The sequence below is a fragment of the Protopterus annectens genome, chromosome 3.part0 (genome assembly GCF_019279795.1).
Source record: "Protopterus annectens isolate FY-2018-M chromosome 3.part0, PAN1.0, whole genome shotgun sequence".
Classification (NCBI taxonomy): domain Eukaryota; kingdom Metazoa; phylum Chordata; order Ceratodontiformes; family Protopteridae; genus Protopterus; species Protopterus annectens.
Window position 1 is genome coordinate 430,861,312 of NC_056731.1, and position 23,770 is coordinate 430,885,081.

At 39.8% G+C, this 23,770-nt stretch overlaps 1 protein-coding gene across 2 annotated transcripts in view; it reads left to right on the plus strand.

Annotated features, from left to right (window-relative positions):
- Positions 1-23,770, plus strand: part of SEMA5A (semaphorin 5A) — a 2,688,572-nt gene that overhangs the window by 1,207,297 nt on the left and 1,457,505 nt on the right. For both annotated transcript variants that reach the window (XM_044064865.1, XM_044064863.1), the window contains one exon: positions 8,629-8,674. In XM_044064865.1, the coding sequence (XP_043920800.1) occupies positions 8,629-8,674 (46 nt within the window). The remainder of the gene's footprint in view (positions 1-8,628; positions 8,675-23,770) is intronic.

A 23,770-nucleotide genomic window follows, 5' to 3' on the forward strand; every position in this document is an offset into this window, starting at 1 on the left:
ACATTTTGCCATTTGTTCAACATTGTGATAAGTAGTGTTCCACATTTTTCCTTTTGTTCAACATTGTGATAGGTAGTGATCCACATTTTGCCCTTTTTTCAACATTATGATGGGCAGTGTTCCACATTTTACCCTTTCTTCAACACTGTGATAGATAGTGTTCCACATTTTGCCCTTTCTTCAACATTGTGATAAATAGTGTTCCACATTTTGCCCTTTCTTCAACTTTGTGATAGATAGTGTTCCACATTTTTCCTTTTGTTCAACATTGTGATAGGTAGTGTTCCACATTTTGCCCTTTGTTCCACATTATGATAAACAGTCCGACACATTTTGCCCCTTTTTTAACATAGTGATAGGTAGTGTTCCACATTTTGCCCTTTGTTTAACATAGTGATAGGTAGCGTTCCACATTTTGCCTATTCTCTCCACATTGTCATTGGTAGTGTTCCACATTTTGCCTATTTTCTCCACATTGTGATTGGTAGTGTTCCACATTTTGCCTATTCTCTCCACATTGTGATTGGTAGTGTTCCACATTTTTCCTATTATCTCCACATTGTGACAGGTAGTGTTCCACATTTTGTCCTTTATTAAACTGTGTGAGAGGTATAGTAATTTAGCCTATTTGCTCCACATTGTGTTAGGTAGTGTTTCACATTTTGGCTATTCTCTTCACCTTATGACAGATGGTTTCCCACATGTTGCCTATTCTCTCCATATTGTGATGGGTGGTGTTTAATATTTTACAATTTGTTCAAGATTGTGATAGGTAGTGTTCTACATTATGTCATTTGCTCAAAATTGTTATAGGTAGTGTTCCACATTTTGCCCTTTGTTCTACATTGTGATAGGTAGTCTTCCACATTTTGCCCTTTGCTCAACATTGTGATAAGTAGTGTTCAATATTTTGCCCTTTGTTCAACATTGTGATAGGTAGTGATCCACATTTTGCCCTTTGTTCAACATTTTGATAGGTAGTTTACCACATTTTGCCCTTTGTTCACCGTTGTGATAAGTAGTGTTCCACATTTCGCCCTTTGTTCTTCATTGTCATAGGTAGTGTTCCACATTTTGCACTTTGTTCCACATTATGATAAGTAGTCTGACACATTTTGCCCTTTGTTTAACATTGGGGTAGGTAGGGTTCCACATTTTGCCTATTCTCTTCATATTGCGATAGTGTTCCACATTTTACCCATTCGCTTCACATTGTGATAGATAGTGTTCTACATTTTTCCCTTGTTCAACTTTGTGAAAGGTAGTTTTCCTCATTTCGCCTATTCTCTCCATATTGTGATGGGTCGTGTTTCACATTTTGCAATTTTTCAACATTGTGATAGGTAGTGTTCAACATTTTGCCATTTGTATAACATTGTGATGGGTAGTGTTCTGCATTTTTCAATTTGTGTTACGTTGTAAGAGGTAGTATTACACATTTTGCCCTTTGTTCAACATTGTGATTGGTAGTGCTCCACATTTTGCCCTTTGTTCAACAATGTGATAGGTATTGTTCCACATGTGGAGCTGTAAGGTTGAGGTCTATGATATTTGAATTGCAAATGTTACATTTAGAATCTTAAGATGTTTGGCTCTTCTGATAGCAATATCTCTTCCTGTCACTCTGCTGTCTTTTTCCTCCCCTTTTGATTGAGGAGTGTTGACTAAATGAACTGCAGTAACACTGTCGTCTTGAGCAGATCCATAATGTTTGTAATCCCCTTGTTTGCCAGTTGTTTTAGAAACTGTGAATTATTTAATCGTGCAACAGAGCAAGGAAGAGCAAGAGAAGGTTGTGTGTTTATCTTCCTTGTCCTTCTGCAGAGAGCAAATCAAGGTATGTCGCATCCCCCTCTGTATTCTTTGTGTGAGGTGTTTCTATCTGACTGCAGGATCTAGGTAACACTTCTTTTTCACTTCGAAAAGCCACTTGGTAGCGATAATTTATGTACTGTTGGTACCGACTGTAGTTTCTTTTAAATTTCTAATATTCTTTACCCTTTTCTTCTAGATCCATTTTGTCTTTTGGTGACTTGAAGTTTACACTTCTGGTTCTCTGTCACTACGTCTGTCTTACTAATAACCTGATTTTTGGGGGGAAAGGCAAAATTCCCTGTTTTTCTTACTGTGCCTCCCCCTTGTCTAGTTAAAGTGCTTGTTAATGAAATATTTAGTTTGGTATTCATAGTCACTTCCAAACGTACAGTAAGAGTATCACAAACAACTCTGACCCAAAAGAAACCACCGACTGTGGTGAACAAAGAGGTCAAACAGCAAAGCAAGATTTTCTTTTCTTTTATTCTAGCACTTTGGTGTCTCCACCTTCAAGGAATATTATTATTATTGTTATTCCTTGAAGGTGGAGACATTGAAGCGCTAGAATAAAAGAAAAGAAAATCTTGCTTTGCTGTTTGACCTCTTTGCTCACCACAGTCGGTGGTTTCTTTTGGGTCAGAGTTGTTTGTGTTATTATCGGAAGGAGAAAGGAGAGTGTCTTTGTATTAATATGTAGTAAGAGTATTCCTGATGCTTACAAGTGAGTGTAGCAAAAGCATGATTCAGAGGCCATTTATGCTAATGCACAAGGCCTGAAAACTAATGAGATGCAAATGAGAAATGTTGTAAAGTGTAGTATGCTAATGAGGCAATTTTGCAATTCGTAGCCTAACATCCTTGCTGCACATCTGTTGTTAAAAGCGATGTTTCTCCTTTGATATTGGAGTTGCAGTCAGCAAACATGTTTGTCCAAGCATGCACAGACACTTATCTGACACGCAAATGAATTATTTCCCCCAACAAACCCTCAACCCAGCGATCACTTTATAGGTTCATAGATTAGTACTAGGCTGATTGTCCCTGTGGGCCATTTTAAGCCTAGCCAATTACCACGTGAGAATGAAACCCTGCACCGTATATCTGTAATATAAACACCTTAACCATTATGCCAACCTCCCACTCTTAAATTAGTACTAGGATAATTGCTGTTGTGGGCCATTTTAAGCCTAGCCAATTACCCCATGTTAGAATCAAACCCTGTACCTTGATGTCTGTAATGTGAACCCACTTTAACCATTATGCCAAAATCCCAAATGTGAATACCTGACCCCATTTGCAAAAATGGGAAAAAGATGTGGCTGGGCGGATAGCATGGATTTATATATACAGTTTCCTCTGGCCTTTTGTGCACATTTTGGAATGAAACAAGATTTGAACTTTACATCTTTTAAGACAAGTCTGGTTACAATTAGTATTGTGTTGCAGAAGTATGCTAGCAGCTTTGGACAGAATACACAGAATGAATAGAGTAGAATAGAAAAATAGATTACTTTGCTGGGGGGCAGGACATCTTTTAAAAAAAATGATATAATTTTTGTGTCTGTAAAGTTACCAAACTGTCTTTTAACCGATATGCATTTTATCTGACCCTTCAATGGTAGGCCACTCTCCTCCCTGTCCCGTCTATTTGTTCATATCTGCAGACAAAATTTCTGTAACTGCAAACTGAAGTGCTTCCTGTCTGTTTCAGTTTGGGAGTCCTGATTTTAGTTGGAGGTTTAATATTATGTATTTTGTCCCCAGGTGTTCTAACTCTAGCAATTATTCATATAATTGTCAAGACCATCTTGAAGGTGATTTAGGAAGTGTTCTGAAAGGACCTAGTTGAAAACTGGAGATGGGGGATATGTAATGAAAGTAACTGCTTGCAATAAATCTATCAAATCTATCTCATGATGCAGTCATCATCGTTCAGTGCCATAACCCCACCTATCAACTCACAGCATGTTATATCATCTCACTGGAAATAACTGGCATTTTTCAGAAATACCCAGAAATATGTTTTTTCAAGATTGTAATCATTTCCTATTTAGTATGTGGAATCACTCTCTAAAAATGTACTGGATTTTCAGTACCTTTATTTATTTTTCATCAAAAGATATGCGTATATTTAAGTTCAGGCATCAAAAAATAGTACAGATACAAACTTGTGTTGAATATGATGAAGTAATAACTTCAGTGTTTCTCGAGTATTTTTCCCTGAAATATAGAATTAGATGTCTCTTCACGTTTCTCATAAATATAACAGTTCTTTTTCAGATGTGTATTAGGCAATGCTTTTTTCTTCACAGCTTCTTACAAATATACATGTTCTTTCTTTCTTTTTTTTCCAAACATCTATTAAATTTGCACATATAACAAAGACAATCTTACATTTATATAAAAGAAAAATATACAAAATGCTACCACTTTAGTTGCGAACCATTTACATCATGGACACCATTGAAACAACTGTAGTTATAAACATTATACATCACTTAGAAACCATCTAGTCATTGTCAATTAAGCATTATATGTCTCATTCAAATCCTGCCTCTTAAACCTCGTTCCTGCTCTGCATATATTGATCCAATTCCCATTTTGTCCTATGTAGTTTGCTCCTTTCCTTTCATAAAGATCCAAGTTCCAGTTGTTTTATCTTTGTTACTATATTAACTACTTCTAGTAAAGTTGGTCTAGAGTTTGATTTCCATTTTCTAGTAATTGCTTTTTTTGGCAGCCACCATAATTAGACTCAGCAAGGATTTAGTATGTCTAGGTAATTCTAATTTTGCAGTATAACTCAAAACAATCATCTCCCTATTCATTCCAACCTACTCATTCATCATCTCTGACAGAGCGGTCTGCAAGCCCAAAAGTATGCCAGCTCATTACACTCCCAAAAAATATGTTCTCAACTACGTCTTTCTTGCTTTTCACACCTCCAATATTTGTTATCTACCTGAGGAAACATTCTTTGGAGTCTACTTAGGATATAAAGATATCTATGTAAACACTTCCAGGCAAAGATCCTAAATCTTCTAGACTTTGTTGCATATTTGGGAGATATACATATATCCCTCCATTGTCTTTTTGTGGATTGCTTATCCAATCTCTCTTTCCAATTGTGATGTCCCTGCACTAGCCCATTAATCAATGAGCCTCAATCCTCATCACTGGAAACAGTGAGGGACGTACACAACGGGAGGATGGCAAGTGCATACTCAGTAAAGTACAATTTCCCTTAAGAGCACATAGAGATCACAGTCAGTCTGGGGGCTGGTTTCTCCCTCTTTCTGCAGATCCCCAATAAGACTCCACACTGGCACAGCTATAGAGTTGAGTCCTTAGCCAGGGTTTCAAGCCAAATCCTCCCAACACTCTCTCTGCCCAACCAGTGCTTTGTGTCCCTGCCCAAGTAGCTGACACACACACACACACACACACACACACACCCACACACACACACACACACACACACACACACACACACACACACACACACACACACACACACACACACACACACTTTGAGATTTGATTTATACACAAGAACACACCTGGGAAAGGCTGGCACAGGTTTATTAGCTCTGCACCCTTCTGCCCAGACGATGAGGTAGTTAGCACTGCCACCAGAACCCCTTATCAACTACTTTAAGGCCCTTTCCATAGGGTGACCAATCCTAATGTGTAATGTTACTGTTATCCAAATGGTAAGAGTGACCAAGAGCAAGGCTATTTAGGAGTGGCATGTACAGTGTCACCAGACACATATGCAAGTACTCTTAAGAGCTTAAATATGTCTCACAAATATCAGCCACAAAGATAGATTTAAATATATTTAATAATACGTAATAAAAGAACAAGACAATACTCAATCAACACAGTAACTGAAGAGTTTAGAATCACAGGAAATATTTTAAAACAACTTTGCAGGACAGTCTCATAAAATACAGAAAACATCTAAACTAATCTTTACTATATTCCTATCTATATGTAAGAGAGATACTATGCCCTAAGTCTTACTTACAGACAACACACGGGCAGAAGTGCTGAATGGATGTTTCTAGGTCCAAGACAAGATACGAAATGCCAAGTCTGTCTCTGAGAGAGTTCTTAAATTACTATCAAACATTACTGCTAGGTCAGCTTGGATGACGTCACTCTTTGTCACCTGCCTTTAGTTCCCAGCCTAACAGAAACTAATAGAATTTTAACATTTCTGTGTGAGAAGTACATATTTTTGCTCAGAACTGTGTAGCTGCTAGGAAGTCATAAAACAATCAAACACTTTACATTTTTAACCTAATAATTACTTTTCTTTTCAGACAATAGAAAAGGCTTCTAGCTCTAGACATCATGTCTTCTTTTATAGCACATCGTAAAGCACTTAATTTCAGCTTATTTTCTTGAAGTTTTGTAAGTTAATCTTCTATGTTCCAGCAGGGTATGCTGTGGTTACATTCTTGAAGCTCAGTTCATAGCATACAGTTCTGTATAAATCATATCAATATTCACAGATGACATAGAATTATTTACAACATTCCAGATAGCTGGGCTGGCTGTGTCACACCAATCTTAAATATATTAAGCAATACTTTTGACACCCAATTTAGATTATGAATTAATTTTAAGAAAATCATTCAATTAAATGTAGTTTAGAGTGAATTACATGCACACAATATTATTTAATTATGGGGCACATTAAACACAGAGGCCTGAGGAGTGTGCTCCCACAAGCCCCCAAGTTCATGTTATTGCATGGAAGCCAGGGTTTGCAGTATTACTGGTTGTGTACTCCGACTTAAATGTGCAAGACACAAGTTCATCTGTTGAAAGCAGAAGGTTTTTGAGGTTTACTAAGAAAGCTAGGATGTTTGCAGCAAAAATTAAAAGTAATTAATCTTATGGTTAGTTCCACATGATAAAAGGTCGAGCAATGAAACATTTGGGTTCAGAACAAAAAGTTATTCTTTATTTGTTGCTCCCAGCCCTGCCTACGTATCCACTTGTATTCCAGCAATGCGAAAACTCTCTACCCACTGACATTTGAATTCTGACTTGCAGTCTATCTACAAATGGAAAAAAAAAAATAATAACAATACAAGCATTCATGCAAAGACATACTAAACATAGATGACCTTGGAACGCAAGAATGACATATTTTGTCATAAATATGTTTTCACTAATTTTTTAAAGGTCCTCTAAAATAATACATACTGTTCAGGCGAGTGTCACATTATCTAATCCTTGTAATAGTATAGCTACTGAAGATGTGTTTGCTCTGACTGGTGGTGAATAAAATAGAGATGAGATAAACTAAGATGACTGGATTACATGCTGGCATAACATGTATAAGAAATTCACATTTGGATGAACATAAAAGAAAAAGAACACTTGTGGTGTGAAGTGAAAGTGAAGTGATGTGGAAGTTATTGGAAATGTGAACAGAATCATGTCTTTTCTGGACAGCTTCACTAAAGATATTTACAGTCATTTCTGTTTGAAATACATGTTGAGTTGATTATTCTCCTTTTTGGGTGTCAGTGAAGGAATATGTAATACAACCAAATATTTTCTCCTCATGAGTTCTTCTATTTTTTTTCTGTTTGTTTTTTCCCTCTTCTCTGAGGTCATACAGTCTAATACTGATTAGCAGTAATCTTTCAGCGACATGTCACACTGCCATAATATAATAACACAGACTAATGAATTCAGGCTGACAGTAAGCTGTGGGCAGATCAAAGATCATTTTGATGGAAAATTTATCACATACTGATAGAGATTTATGCAGTATTAATACTAGTAAAAGCACTATATAGATAGAACAATATATGGTGCAAAAAATTAATAATGAGGTAAATGCACACAACATTAAGAGTTATGCACTGCTCGCTTATCATAATGCTTCATTACTTAGGCTGTGAAAATGTACTGCATGATATTTACATTAAATATGTTGCATGTTCTGATATGCACCAGAAGGTATGATTCTTTCTGTAACACCCCAGTGTGGACCATTAATGACCCAACCAAATCCTAATCTGATGTAATTTTTGTCAAACTACCAGCCTGTTGTGCTGTGGTAGCATTGTCACCTCACAGTAAGACGCTGACCGGTTCGACTCTCAGCTAGAGCGTCTTCTGCGTGGAGACATGCGTGAATGAGCGTACCTTCGTTGAAGGTTGTGTGTCAGGGCTGGAAACTCAGCATGTAAAAATCAACTGCCAATCATTAGCAGACCGGAGTTCCGCTGTGGCGACCCCTAACCGGGAAAAGCCAAAAGACACAACAACACCAACAACCAGCCTGTTTCACCTTATCTCTGTCAAACAGTACCTGTGTACTTACTTGTACAGTCTGTTTTATTGTGTAAGTAGGAGGGATGCAAGGGAAACACTTTGGTACTGCCAAGGGACTAATGTCAGAGTGGAGAGAGTAATGGCAGAAATGTAACATTTTGAAATCTCCATCTGTGTTTCTTGTTTTTTTAAAAGAAGTGAAGTCTGAATTTTAGGTTCCAAGAAAGTAAACGCTTGGCACACTGGCCAAAATGAGCTCTCCTAGGCTAATAACATTTTCATTATGGATTTACATCTATAGCTGTGGAAATATGTGATGCATCAGGCTTGGTTATACGGAACCCTTACATATCTTCCAGCACAGTTCCTTAATTGGTGCCTAAATGAGCAATATAACAGTGTCATAGTATATGCAGGATGTGTCTTGGAAGACCTGTAGACATGTTTTTTTCATTCATGTTTCTGTTCATTTTTAAGGCGGTCCAGTAACTCCATTTTGTTCTCTTTCAGGAACTACCTCTTCAGATTACAATTGGAGGACCTCTCTTTAATCCAGGTTTGTGAAGTTAATATGCAGCTATGGTGCAAGCAAACAAAACTTACCTTGAAATTATATTTTGCTTGATGCAGCAATAAAACAGATATCTTAAACTCATTAATGTTTTGTAAGTGGAAAATATATGTGGTCTGTTCTACAAAAGAAGACAATATCATCTGCAAGGAAAGGCTAGGCCTCACAAAAATGTGAAACTCATTCACAGCAGAGGAATGGAGAACATTTATTTGATAGTAAAAAACAAAACATACTTGTCTATTTCATAAACTTTGAAAAAAGTGTAGTTAAAAGAAAAACAGCTGCTGATATGACATTGCGTGATCTGTAAAGATTTTCTTAAGTGGATTGTCTTAGTCCTGATTCTAGATACAGAATGGTTTTGCACTCGCAACAAGAACTGCAGCTGGCAAAATGTAGCAGTATGTAGTCTGAAAGACTTGTCCCTAACCTAAGCAGAACGTGAAATACTGCATACCCGCATGCTGTATAACTATTAATAAGCTTGAATCACTGAATTAAAGTCTGTTATATAAAGATACGCTAACATTTTAACTTATTTGAAATTTGCCAAACGAATCAAGGTACTTGGACAAAATGGATTTCCATTTATGTTGTGGCAATTAACTGCTCATGAATATAACAGCTGTAATGAATATCATCTCAGTGCATAAAGTTATAAGTGAGGTGGTTAAAGTGAAAGAATAAATGAGATATCCTAGTCACTGTGTAGTGTGGTATTTACAGTCACACAGTGGAACAGTACTGATTTAATGGTGGTACATTTCGGTAAGTCAGACTGTAGGAAGAGGGCGTACTCTCTGTGTGTGTTAAACAAATGTTATTTATTGACTTTTGCTCATCATGGTGGCCCTTCTGGGCACTGTGTGTAGCATTCAAACTGATTGAGGTTAATTTGGCCACAACAGGAATAGTCCTCTTTTCTTCTTTGATGAATACTCCATAGACTGGTTCATATTCAAGTAGATATTACCAGTTCAGGACCTCACTTTAGTGCCTAATGTGAGCGCACCTCTCAACTGTCCCTGATCTTGCCTTGTCCTCCCATAAAATCATTGAGGATTACAGCCAGTTGATAATGCCAAACATTAGAGCCAGATTTTTTTGTTGTTCAGAAAATGGATGTTGCTACAAAACCTGTTGTCCTGCCTGCTTTTTGAGTGAGAGTATTGTTTACAAATTGTCCTTAATTATGGGGCCTTTATCTCCCTGCCATTATTTTTCACTGTGTCCACAGTTCTGAAGGAAACAAGTTCAGAGTTATGAATCTGAAGGACAGAATAATAAATGGAGGGAGCTAGAAGAGAATCAGAAGGAGCCGTAGTGAGAATAAAGTTTTACATTAAACAGGTGGACAGCAGGGAAAATTAATTCCCTGAGGTTTTAAACGAAGCACCTGAAAAGGAGAAGGTTGAACAGGTGCTATTTGGTAAATATGTTGCAAATGTTGCATACTGTAATTTATTCATTGTGACTTCAGTATATCATCATTTTCATGTCCTGTATCTGGTTATGTAAAAAATGGTATAACACCAACCCATATATTCATTCCTGTACCTTATCTTATTTTTACAAATTGCCTTGTACCCTCTTCCAGTACTCAGATGTCTCACCCCTCACCTTGTTCACATGCCAAATGAGAGCTATTTTCCATTCACTTCTATATTTTCATCACCTTTAATTAATTAATTTTATCTTTAATGTATACTGCAATGTCCACCATGCAATCCAACACCATAATTATCCTTTGATGAATCCTTCGATGAATATATCCTATTCCCTCATGTTATTTGCCCATGTGTGAACAGGGAGGGAGGAACAGAAGTGAGATCATATGAAGTAAACTGGAACACAAAGTTGGAGAAACTGTTGTACAAACATTAAGAAATAGCAGAAGAAATTTATCTTTGGATAACAAGAGGCTTTCCCTAAGTTAATGTATGGAGTGAGCAACAGATTATCTTCTCTCTCGTTTATCCTGAGGGGCACTCATGTATTTATATTTTAAGCTGTAATCGGTGCTATGCATCATCAAACTTTATCTTCATACCCCTGTAAGTTCTGCACTTTGTCACCATTTTTAGCTGTTTGGTAATTCCCGTCTGTAATATTTTTATGGCATCACTATGTTAAGTATTGTGTGTGTAGTGCAAAGGCTCTTTTTCCCCCATATTTTTTTGTTTATCTCATGGCTTCTCTGATTTCTTGGCCCAACATGTCATTCCAAAACTGATGCTCATGTTTTAGTGATATAGCTTTAGCGCTTGACAGAAAACCAGTCCTTAACTGGAGCAATAGCTACAAAAACAATATACAGTGACCTTTTTGAGTGCTACAATGATGAATGGTGGTGCAATGGAAGTTGAGGAATACCAGAAATTGTGTACATTTGTCCCGATTCCAAACAGACTCACTGTCAGTGTAAGTAACTTCCTCCAGAGTATTTCACCAGAGTAAGTCACTTCCTCTGAGAACAAGTCTTTTAGAATCTGGCCCCATGTGTAAGCTTGTTTATAAACATAGCCAGCTTTAGGCACCAGCAAACCTGATGGTCACTGGGGCGCCTCTTCGCGGGGGGTCAACCATAGGAAGTAATCACATCCTGATATTTTGTAACATGTCTCTCAAACCAACAAAAGCTAGCAGAGCAATCCTGTATACTTAATAATCCAGGTGGGTGATAACTCTTATTTATATCTCCTTTAAAATTCAAAGATATTTCTGGTTATAGTAACAGCGTTTTGTCAAGTAACAGGCATGACAATTCCATTAAATATTTTACCACTGACATAGTGCCCCTGGCTTGATAATTTTTTCCACTAAAAGTAACTACTTAGCCAGCTTTAGTTTTCTGCAATACCCATGGTTACAGGCCCCCCCCTTAATCATTCTTGACTGTGTATGAGCCCCACAAAAGCTGGTGCTGGTTGGAGAGAAATGAGGAAGAAAAAATGTACTAATTTCTTGATTATGCCCTTTAACCTGAACATGGCTGCGATATGTCCGTGTTAGAATAAAGCCGATAACAAACATGAGCAAGGTAAATGCTGGAGACATCAGCAGCCTAGAATGACTGATCTCAGTGCAAACTTTGGATTTTGAGAAAAGCAGATGCTTCCAATCATCAGGAATGGCTTTTTCTTTCAGGGAGTTTTATAAATACTGGCAGAACACCAGATACTATAACTGTCAACTTCTTTGCTCAAGAATTCATTGCAGTGCCAAAAATAATAGCAGAATAAAGGCTCAGAATCAGGAACACATTTTAAATATTACTCTAATTCACTTAAAAAGCTAATAGAGTAACACCTTTTGCATCAACATGTATTTTAGGACAATAAGTATAAAACTCCAATGTCTGGATTAATTGTCTCTTTGTAATCTGAATGATTTACCAGCAAATCAAACTTTTTGCAAAGGACAACACAAAGGTATGAGCAAAATCAGGGAAGGTCTGTGAATGAGGTAAATAAAAGTGACTTACTCCTGCTGCTTCTGTTTGATGATCTGGTTTGGCAGTATCGGTGTTACCTAATATATTACTATTTGCTGAAATAAGTATAAAACTAGTACTGCTGTGGTTTATGCTTGTGTGTGTGTGCACATGTGTGCATGCATGTGTGTGTGTGTGTGTGTGTGTGTGTGTGCACATGTGTGCATGCATGTGTGTGTGTGTGTGTGTGTGTGTGTGTGTGTGTGTGTGTGTGTGTGTGTGTGTGTGTAAAACATCATGATTTTTATCTGTGCACTGTCATTACAGCTTCTGTTTGAGTTGAGGATAGTGTGGTTATTGTTTCCTTTACTTTTCTCACAGACCTCAGAGGTGTAAAGAGAAGGTTACTATAGCTTGTGTAGGGCAGTGTACTGTCTAGGAGCAAAAAAGTAGAATACATTACTGTAATCATTATTTTTTCACTTTCCACACAGTCATCCATCAGGCATGTATACATATGGCTGCCTTTCGGTGTTAAGGTTGAGGAGTGAAGAGGCATGCTATCTATATGTATATGTTTATCAGAAGTCACCTGAAATACATGACAGTGGCAGTTTGAACCATTGCATTCATCCCAGTCTAACACCAGAGGGACGCATAGGCGGTGACTGTCTTTTGTGTGGGGTGCGGTGGTGGTGCTGTGGTAGCGTTGTCGCCTCACAGTAAGACATTCTGTTCGATTCTCAGCTACAGCGTCTTCTGTGTGGAGACATGCGTGAATGGGCGTACCTTTGTTGAAGGTTGTGCGTCAGGGCTGGCAACTTGGCATGTAAAAATCTACTGCCAATCATTAGCGGACCCGGAGTTCCGCTGTGGCGACCCCTCACCGGGAAAAGCCGAAAGACACAACAACAAGAGAGACAGGCAGTATTCCCAGACAGGACCTGTGTATTCCCACAACAACTGGCTTGTTATTGTGAGCTACTCTTTTATCAGCTTTGAACATTAAGCCTTAGGCACAACTTGAAAGAAAAAATAAAGACTGAAACTCTTCTCTTTCTCATGATTTTGGTTTAGGCCACCATTGGATTAAAAGGCTGAGAAAATGCATCCCAGAGCATGTATAAATCTATGGCTTCTTGGGCCCTGGCTTATTTGAGTTATTTCCTAAATGATTTTTACTGCACTGTTTTGGTCAGAAAAGGGGTGTTGAAAAGATGTAAGAAAAACTAAAGCTGAACAGCAACGGTGATTTTTTTTCTTTGATCATAAGCAAGAAATTACTAATGGAAGTGCAGAATTACTAAATTAAGTTATAATAAAGCATGGAAACTAAGAACATCAAAATATGCTATAAAACATTTCAAAAAATACAGACTAGACAAAACAATTGAATAAGAACTTAAAACAATTAATTTAGATTTTTCTTATTTATAAACAACAATAAAATACCATTAAATATTAAATGATGATGGCTAACGTTGCTAGCAAAGAAGCCAGACTTACAAAACAGATACTTGAAAAAAATAAGATGAATTTTAGAAACAATTGTAGAGCAAACTGTTTTACAACAATTTAAATGATAGCATATCAAGAGGCAAGCTTAACCATCAAAATGTGGCTGATTACCTGACTCACAAAGTGATGTCCACCTTAAGAATGAATGTTGTTTTAAAGTCATAAGCCAACTGATAATATCTAATCGAAAATCCATGCATGCAGTGAAGTTGTCTTTCTGGGTCCCTAAAAGAACAGTGAACAGCCAGACTGTCAGTTCATAAATCAAAGTATGAGATTAACAGCTGATCATTAGTTCTCAGCTTTTCCTACATATTTAGACATGTTATGGATATTTCAGCTCTTACATATCATCAGAGCTTCAAGAGAGTTAGCCTATTTACAGTTCTTCACATGTGTATTACATACTCCTTAACCACCATCAGCAAACAAAAGACTCAGAAGTAAGATGAATTCACAAGTACAATTGCCAAGTGCTACATTAGACAATTCACACACAAAAACATTTACCCAAATCACACAAATGCCAGGCCCTACCCCAGACAATTCACACACAAAAACATACACACAAATCAAACAAATGCCAAGCTCTACCCCCAGACAATTCACACACAAAAACATACACACAAATCACACAAATGCCAAGCTGTACCCCAGATAATTCACACACAAAACATACACATAAATCACACAAATGCCAATCCCTACCCCAGACAATTCCCACACAAAAACATACACACAAATGCCAGGCCCTACCCCAGACAATTCACACACAAAAACATGCACACAAATCATCAAATCATACAGATGCCAGGCCCTACCCCAGACAATTCACGCACAAAAACATACACACAAATCACACAAAGGTCAAGCTCTACCCCCGAGACAATTCACACACAAAAACATACACACAAATCACACAAATGCCAAGCTGTACCACAGACAATTCACACACAAAAACATACACACAAATGCCAATCCCTACCCCAGACAATTCACACACAAAAACATACACACAGATCACACAACTGCCAAGCTGTACCCCATACAATTCACACACAAAAACATACACAGAAACACACAAATGCCAGGCCCTACCCCAGACAATTCACACACAAAAACATACACAGAAATCACACAAATGCCAGGCCCTACCCCAGACAATTCGTACACAAAAACATACACACAAATGCCAGGCCCTACCCCAGACAATTCACACACAAAAGCATACGCACAAATCACACAAATGCCAGGCCCTACCCCAGACAGTTCACACACAAAAACATGCACATAAATCACAGAAATGCCAAGCTCTACCCAAGACAATTCACACTGTAAATCATGCCATGCAGCTCTCATGGCAAGTCAAACTTGAGGCTAAGTGTGTTATTCGAGCAATAATACCCTCTAGGGTGTGTGTTATTGTGTAAATAATGCTCATCCAAGTGTTCTGAGGTCGACTCTGCAGGAGGAATGGGCTGTCTCTTAAAATGTTTTGTATGTTTTAATACTAAATAATGGTTTTATATTTCTAATGTAAAATAATTATTTCAGTTCATTTTTCAGACTTGCTGTAATTGTTGCTGTAGGAAGTATTTTACATCAAAATATATGATGTGAAGTTGCTCAGTCTCGCCATTCATTCTTTACTGATGGTTTTGGAGCTGATCCCTCGGCTCCGATACGGCCAATTGCAAAGCCCTTGGTCTTCAAATAGCTCGAGGCCAAGTCCCTATCCCATGAAGCACCTGGAATTACCTCAGATCTAGTTTGCTGCAGCAGATCAGACGTTCTGATTTAGCTCGGGCCAGTTAAGCTGTTTTTTCATTGCTATCCTATTCAAAATTTTTATTTAGTATAGTTAGATAGTTAGCATTGTTGATAAAGCTCTTATAGCTTTTCAGTGTGTTTTCCCTTCCCATTTACTGTTCTTAATAAATTTCTAGTTGGGCTCTTTTAGGCCTGGTTTAGTAGTAGATTTTTCTACTTGGTGTAGATAATTAGATAAGGTTATTGTTTAATTTTCAGCTTACAGTGTGTTATTCAGTGACCTTTGTCACATTTTGTCAGATAGTTATAGCTTAGATAGTTATAGTCATTTGCTGTGTGGTCTGTCTAGCCTTCTGCATTTTTAGATAAGGCTTAGTTCTTATTAGTTCTTATTACTGTTGAAGTTACAGTAAACCTTGGTTTATTTAGATAAGGTTGTTGTTTCCTAGCAGCTGTCTCCTTTTGCATAGTCTGCTTGTGTGATATCACATTTATACTTGTGTGTGTGTGTGTGTGTGTGTGTGTGTGTGTGTGTGTGTGTGTGTGTGTGTGTGTGTGTGTGTGCATGTGATTTAGCCTGCTTTTATTTAAGGCTTGTGTGCAGATTTACTATTGTGTGATTTAGCCTGCAATTTTTCCAGGCTTCTGTGAATAATTACTGTTGATTTTTTTTTTGTGGTAACAGTATTTTTTTCTGACATTAATATGGCTGACCAAGATAAGCACCCTAAGCCTGGCTTCAAAAAGTGCCCAAAGTGTGACCAAGAGATGTCTGTTACAGACAGCCACGTTAATTGTGTTTACTGTCTAGGGGCTCTGCATTTGCAAGACAGTTGTTTTATTTGTCATTCCTTCTCCTCAAGGGTCCTGCAGGAAAGGAAGAGGAAACTTATCGAACGTCTTTCAAGACATCGACCAAGAAATAAAAAAAAAGCCTTTGACTTCAGCTCCACTTCCATCGAAGCTGACAGTCTTTACTTTTTGGAGCCGGTCCCCAGTCTTGGAATCGGTGTCCGAAGCACCAAAGAGTCCATTTCTTTAGTCGGTACCACCTTCGTTAAGCTCCTCTCGATCATCTATCATTCTGTGGGATCTGGATGTGGATTGTGTGGGACAGAAGCTGTTAGCATTAGCAAAAATGTTATCAGCTTCGACCCAAATGACTTCGGAGCAGAAGACCATTGCACCGACTCTAACTATTCCTCCTCCGAGCCATGCTGTTCCTTCGGAGCCAGAGAAGGCAGACCTGATGTTAGTGGAACCCTTGGAGCCGACGCCTGCTCCAGTGTCTTCAGCTCTGTTTACTCTGACGTCCTCAGTGCCGATCGAGGACTCTAGGAGCTGACACTCTCTGGTCGGGTCTTGGGAGGACAGTCGAACCGACTTGTCGGTTCCGACTTTGCCTCTCGGGGCCTCGGCTCAGATGAGCTCGGCTCCTACCTCGGACTCGGAGCCCACTGTCCCAGTGCCGGAAGTGTAGGCAGTTTCTTCGGATCCGTTGGCTCCTGTGCATCGGAGCAGAGGTGCTTTTGATGCCATGAGGAGAGTCATGTCTCCTAGGACATCCTCAACCTCAGGTCTGCTTTCCTCCTCCCCTAAAGTGTCTGTGTCTGTTCTGCCTCACACATCCTGACCAAGTGTAGAGACCCAGAGCCTCAGGAAGCTCCCACTGATGAGATTCCCAGGAAGAGATTGTGCAAGAGGAAACACCTAGACACCCCACAGGAGTCTCTAACATCGGATACTGACTTAGATGAGTCAGAAGAGTCCCACGGTCCCCCTCTGACGATATCTTCTTCGCCGAGATACTTGAGATCCTTAGGCAGAGGGGTGACTGGCAGTCCAAAAGCCCTACTGAGGATGAGTCAGTTCTACTGAAGGCTTTCCGGTCTCAGCCCTGCACCTCTTGGGTGTCTCCACCCTTTGATGAGCTGATGCAGCTGGTCTCTTGAAGGGCATGGGAGTCTCCGGATACTATGGAGCCTGTTCCTAGGAGACCTAATAAATTCATTTCTGCCCCCCTCGACAAAACATTCTTAACAAAAGGTGTTCCAGTTGATGCCATGGTGGTGGTGGCAGCCACCAAAAAGGAAATGTCTGAGACTTCCTCGTCTATCCAGCCTCCAGGATTATGGATAGATATGGGAAGCGCATGTTTAGTTCAGTGACCTTTGCTCTCCGTTCGCTGAACTATTTAATCCATTTTACTAGGTTGCAAAGAGATCTCTTTAAGGAATTAGGAGATTCTCTTCAGGGTACAGTAGCTGCAGGAGCTTCCGACAAAGTTGCCTCCCAGCTTGCTTCCCTCAATTCTATTGTCAACTCATCCATGCGCCTCATCTCTTATGCAGCTGATTTAACGAGTAGGGCAGTGGGTACAGGAGTTGCTCTTAGGAGACATTCCTGGACGCGCTTGTGTTCCTGGGCAGAGCCATTTAAGTCTTCCTTAATGAACACTCCCTTTGATGGCTCATCACTTTTCAGGCCTAAAGTGAAGGAAACCTTAGCCAGGTGTGAACAGGACGAAAAGACTCTGTCTGCCATTGAGGTCCATTTTTCCACCCCTACCCGACCCTACCCTAACGGTCAAAGGGGAGGAGAAATGTGGTTCTGAAAAGCCTAAGCAGCCTTTCAGGACACACGTGGTGAACACCCCTCTAGGGGCAGAGGAGGGGGCAATAATGGAAGATGCCACCCCGTGGCAGAGGGGGTCCGCAACACCAGGGTGACAGAGATCACTTCTCTGGGAAGCCCTAACAGCGCTCCTGAAAGGAGGCCCAACTGTCCTACTCTAGAGGCAGTCGGGGGTCGCTTATCTTTGTATCCAGATTCCTAGCTCAAAATAACAAAAGACAGCTGGGTACAAAGTATCATTTCCAGAGGATACTTCATTGCATTCGCCACACACCCTCCAATCATAAGAAAAATCCCGGACGTTCCACCCAGTTACAGGGAACAGGCAACACTAGAGGTCCAAATGTTGCTAAGAAAAAGAGTCATCCAACTAGTCCCAGCAGACCAGACAGGATCCGGAACTTACTCAAGATTCTTTTTGGTTCCAAAGAAGACGGGGGACTGGATACCCACGTTGGACCTCAGCAGACTGAACCAATACGTAAAGAAAGAGAAGTTTCGGATGGTCACACTTCAGTTTATACCTCCCTTCTTAGGGAAAGACAATTGGATGTGCTCTATAGCTTTCAAAGATGCATAATACCACATAAAAATGCTCAGACCATCCAGGGATCATCTGCGCTTCCGGCTGGGAGCCAATCATTACCAGTTTTGAGCCCTGCCCTGTGGTCTCTCTACAGCCCTCAGAGTGTTCACCAAATGCATGGCTCACCTGAGGCGTCAAGGATTCCAGGTGTTTCCATACCTAGACGATTGTCTCCTTACCACCAGGCATCAACTCATTCAGGCCAGAGAGTCCACTCTGTCATTCTGCAATCATCTGGACATTACAATCAACTCAGAAAAATCTGCCTTGTCACCATCGCAGCATATCATTTTTATGGGGCAGAGTTGGATACCACCACCACCTCACTAAGGCTTTCAATAGAAAAAGTCTTTCTTCTCCATCAACATGTCAGCATTCTGATATCAAAAGACAAAGCACCAGCATTAGAAGTTCTGAAGTTATTAGGCATGGTGGCAGCAGCAATTCTAGCCATACCACTAGCTGGTATGCACATGCAGATTCTACAATGGCTGTTGTTCACTCAGTGGTCTTACCAAGAGCTCCCCTTGACTCACACTATAATGATCACAAACTCTTGCAAGAAAGACCTTTAGTGGTGGTTGATCTCACTTCATGTCACGATAGGATGCCCATTTGTGCTACCCCCTCCAGCGGCCACAGTGACCACGGACGCTTCCCTGATAGGGTGGGGGGGCATTTTCAGAGAAAGACTGCCCAAGGCACATGGACCGATCAAGAGACACATCTGCATATCAGTGTCCTGGAGATGAGAGCAATACTTTTGGCGTTGCAGTACTTTCAGGACTCTCTTCCTCTGGGTACGATTGCGATTCAAACAGACAACATGTCAGTGGTCTGGTATTTGAACAAACAAGAAGGAACCAGGTCTTACCCTCTTTGTGGCTGTCAGAGTCTGGCAGTGGGCTGTTTCCACCCAGTGCTTTCTGTTGGCAATACACATCCCAGGGAGAGCCAATGTGATAGCAGACAAACTGAGCAGGTCAATCTTATTGCCCCACGAGTGGTCCCTCAAGAAAGAAATAGCAGACAGGATATTCTGCAGGTGGGGCCAGCCTGCTGTGACCTTTTTGCCAGTCACATGAACACGAAATGCAGAAGCTACTTTGCCCTGATTCCCCCTCTGGGAGAAGCCCCAAAGGACGCACTTGTACACGATTGGCCTCTGGGTCTTCTCTATGCATTTCCACCAATCCTGTTGATACCCAAGGTTCTACAGAAAGCAAAAACCCTGGGAAGGACCATCATTCTAATAGAACCTCATTGGCCTCATCAGATTTGGTTCCCCTTTGTTCTGGACCGAGTTCCAGACCTTCTGACTCACCCGTCGGGGGATCTTCATCCTTCTCTGCAGTCCCTGAAGCTGACAGCTTGGCTGCTCCAATTCCCATCATAGCCAGGTTCCATAACCTTTCCAATGAGACAAAACAGATCCTTTTGTCTTCTCATAAATCTTCTACTAGAAAGCTGTATCATAGCAAATGGAAAACATTTTCTATATGGGCCTCTAATAATAATATTGATCCTCATTAAGCCCCTGTGGCCTCCATCTTAGAGTTCTTGACTATGATTTTTAACAAAGGAGCTACAGCAGCAACAGTTCGGGTTCAATTGGCTGCTATTTCTAATTTTCATCTTGAATTTGAAGGATTGAATATCATGTCTCACAAGTTATCCAAAGCTTTTCTCAAAGGGACTTTTTATATTAGACCACCTGTGAAATCTCCCTATTCTGTATGGAATCTAAATTTTATGATTTACCACATAATTCTTCCCTGTTTTGAACCAGCTTCATCTTGTGATCTCAGATTTTTGTCTTGGAAGACCATCTTTCTGGTAGCTATTAGTTCTGCCAGCAGAGTGTCAGAGCTTCAGGCTTTATCCATCAAGCCTCCCAATTTGATATTCCATGCTGACAGAGTCTCACTTAGAATAAACCCCTCATTCTTTCCCAGAGTTTGCACTGAAATCAATCTCAACCAAGTTATTCATTTGCCAATCTTCTTCCCCAACCATTCTAACAATTTAAAGTATATGCTGCACAAACTTGATGTTCACAGACAGCTCACATTTTAGTTGGATAGAACAAAACATTTCAGAAAAACAGACCAGCTTTTTGTTGCATTTTGAGACTCCAGGAAGGGGAGACCAGTGGCTAAAACAGCTCTGTCTAAATGGTTATCTGATTGTATCACCTTTGCCTATTCAGCTGCCAATATGCCTTTGCAACACAAGATTAAAGCTCACTCAACCAGAGCAGTTTCTACATCATCTGCCTTTCCGCCAGACTTCTCATTTATAACATTTGTTCAGCAGCCACTTGGTCAAAACCTCATACCTTTATCACTCATTACAAAGTTGACAAGGCCTCCAGGGACAGGGCCTCCTTTGGATCCACGGTCCTGAGAAATATACTCCCGTGAGCCATCTGAGATTGATGGTGCTTGGGATGCTACCCATCAGTAAAGTAAGTTTACATTTGTTGACCGGGCTAGTCCAACTGGATACATGTCCATTTTCAGTAGAGTCCCAGGGAAATAAGCTCCATTAAGCTAAATAATTAGAACAAGCAAAAACACTACTACTAGATACATATTTACAAAGATGAGGGTTTGTTACAGTTCTCAGTCTATAGTTTAAAAAGCAAGTCACTACTACTGGATACATTATTACATAATTATGGAGTAGAGGTTAAGGCAATTATTGTATTAAAACAAAAGAGGTATAACATTCTATCCTTCATGTGAAAAAGAGGTTACTAATATTTACATAGAAGAAGCATTTGCTTACAGTAAAAAAGCTTGATTCACAGTTAATAGTCAGAGCTAGAATATAATAAGGCTAGGCAAAAAGCAGGAAAAGAGGAAGTTTGATGTCATAATATATTAAAGTTGGGCGGAAGGTATATAGAAAATTCAGCAATGGTGAGAAGAGAGGATATGGAGTAAAAATAAGTGTATTAGTCGGGATTAGAACATGAGCATAGCCATTGAGTTTTGAGGAACATTTTTAGTTGTCTTTTGAACATAGGAAGTGAGGCAAGTGATGATAGTTTACTGGGAAGGCTATTCCAGGTTTTACCAACAGTGTTAGAGAAAAGAGAATCTGCTGCTTTGTTGTAGGACTTATGGATTGTAACTAGTAGTTTATCTGCTGAACGAAGGGTTGTAAGTTTTGTTTAGGGGGTGATAAGGCTAGTAAGTATTGGAGTATTACTGGGATGATACAAGATCTTGTGGGTGATAGTCAGTTGCTGAAATTTAAGTTGGTTTTGCAGTTCGAGCCATCCTAGCTGTTTAAGATTGTGACAATGATGGGTTCTATATGGGAAAACAGTGGCAAATCTAGCAATGTTGTTATAGGAGGTTACCAGTTTGTTAATGTTGCTTTTGGATAGATTAGTATAAATGGGGGAGGCATAGAGGAGGGTAGAGATCAGATGTGTGTGAGCAATGGTTATTCTGGCTTCAGGGGTAAGGAAATGTTGGATATGGTAAAGGGAACTTAGTTTTCTATTCACTCCTTTAATGGTTAAGACTATGTGTGAGTCAAAGTTAAGGTTGGTGTCAATAGTTACACATAAGAGTTTGGTGGTAGGGTCAGATGATATGACAATGCCATTTTTGGAAACAACTGTTAGATCTATTGGGGAGGACTTTAGTGTTGGAGTGAAGAGCAATAGTTTGTTTTTGGGGGGGGTTTTAGGAGGAGGCAACTTTGAAGAAACCGGTTTTGTACCAAGTTAAATATGTTCTGGGTGATAGATTGGAGTTCAGCTGAAGAATAGGCTGCATAAATTAATGGGAAGCCATCTGCATATTGTATGCAGGTAGCTTGAGGTAGATTTACATTTAGATCATTGATGAATATAGAGAACAGGAGAGGTCCCAAGATAGAGTCATGAGGGACTCCAAGGGTAATAGGGAGGGGTGTGGATAGGTTATTGTCCCAGAGGACAGCTTGTTGTCTGTTATCTAAATAGGATTTGAACCATTGTAAAGCCTGTGTGTCAACTGAAAGTGATTTGAGTATGTTTATAAGTAACTGATGCTTAACCATAGCAAAGGCTTCAGAGAGGTCAATAAAAAGTGCAGAAGAAAGCATGCTATTATTACGATTTTTGTTAATACAGTCAGATAACTTCACATAAAGAAGTTATGTACTTATCATAACATTCCATGTGAGTTGTTCATCTCGCCCTCATTATTACGTCCCTCTCTCCTACCCCCTCCTGGGCTGATAGATGACCGAAATGCTGAATCCATCCTGATTACTCAGTCCTTCTATTCCTTTCTCTTGGGGGTGAAAGAATGACATATGGTATTGTTATACACAGCAAACAAGATCTGAGGTAATTTTAGTAAAGAATGAAGGCAAGATGAACAACTGACATGGAAAGTTATGGTAAGTACGTAACTTCTTTTTATGTAATTATTTAATTAGTACACGCACACGCACACACACACACACACACACACACACACACACACACACACAAAAATCACATTACATAGAAATACAAAGACAGACACACACACACAAAGGAACAAACACACACACACACATATGTACCATACACGAAGAAACAAACACACTCATATAATCACACACACACACACACACAAATCCACACTATAATTCTCAGATCTATCCATCCACAATTCTTCTTCTTCTTCTTTCGGCTTTTCCCAGTTAGGGGTCACCACAGTGGATTACTTGTCTGCTCATGATTGGCAGTGGAGTTTTACAGTGTCAAGTTGCCAGCCCAGCACCCAACTTTCCACAGAAGGCACACACAATCCACACAGTCACACCTAGGGCCAATTTAGAGTGTCCAATCCACCTACAGCATGTCTTTGGGATGTGGGAGGAAACCGGAGCACCTGGAGGAAACCCACGCAACCACAGGGAGGACATGCAGACTCCACACAGAAGGCACCCCAGCCGAGAATCGAACCGGAGAACCTCTTGCTGTGAGGCAGCAATGCTAACCACTGCACCACCATGGCCACCCTTCTATCCATCCACAATCTCTCTTATAAAAAAAGCATGGTGTTGCAGCTTTCTCCTTCCACCCCATCCCCTTCTAATTTCTTTCCCCACTCCCTTTACTGTGTCTGATTTTGCCCATATTACT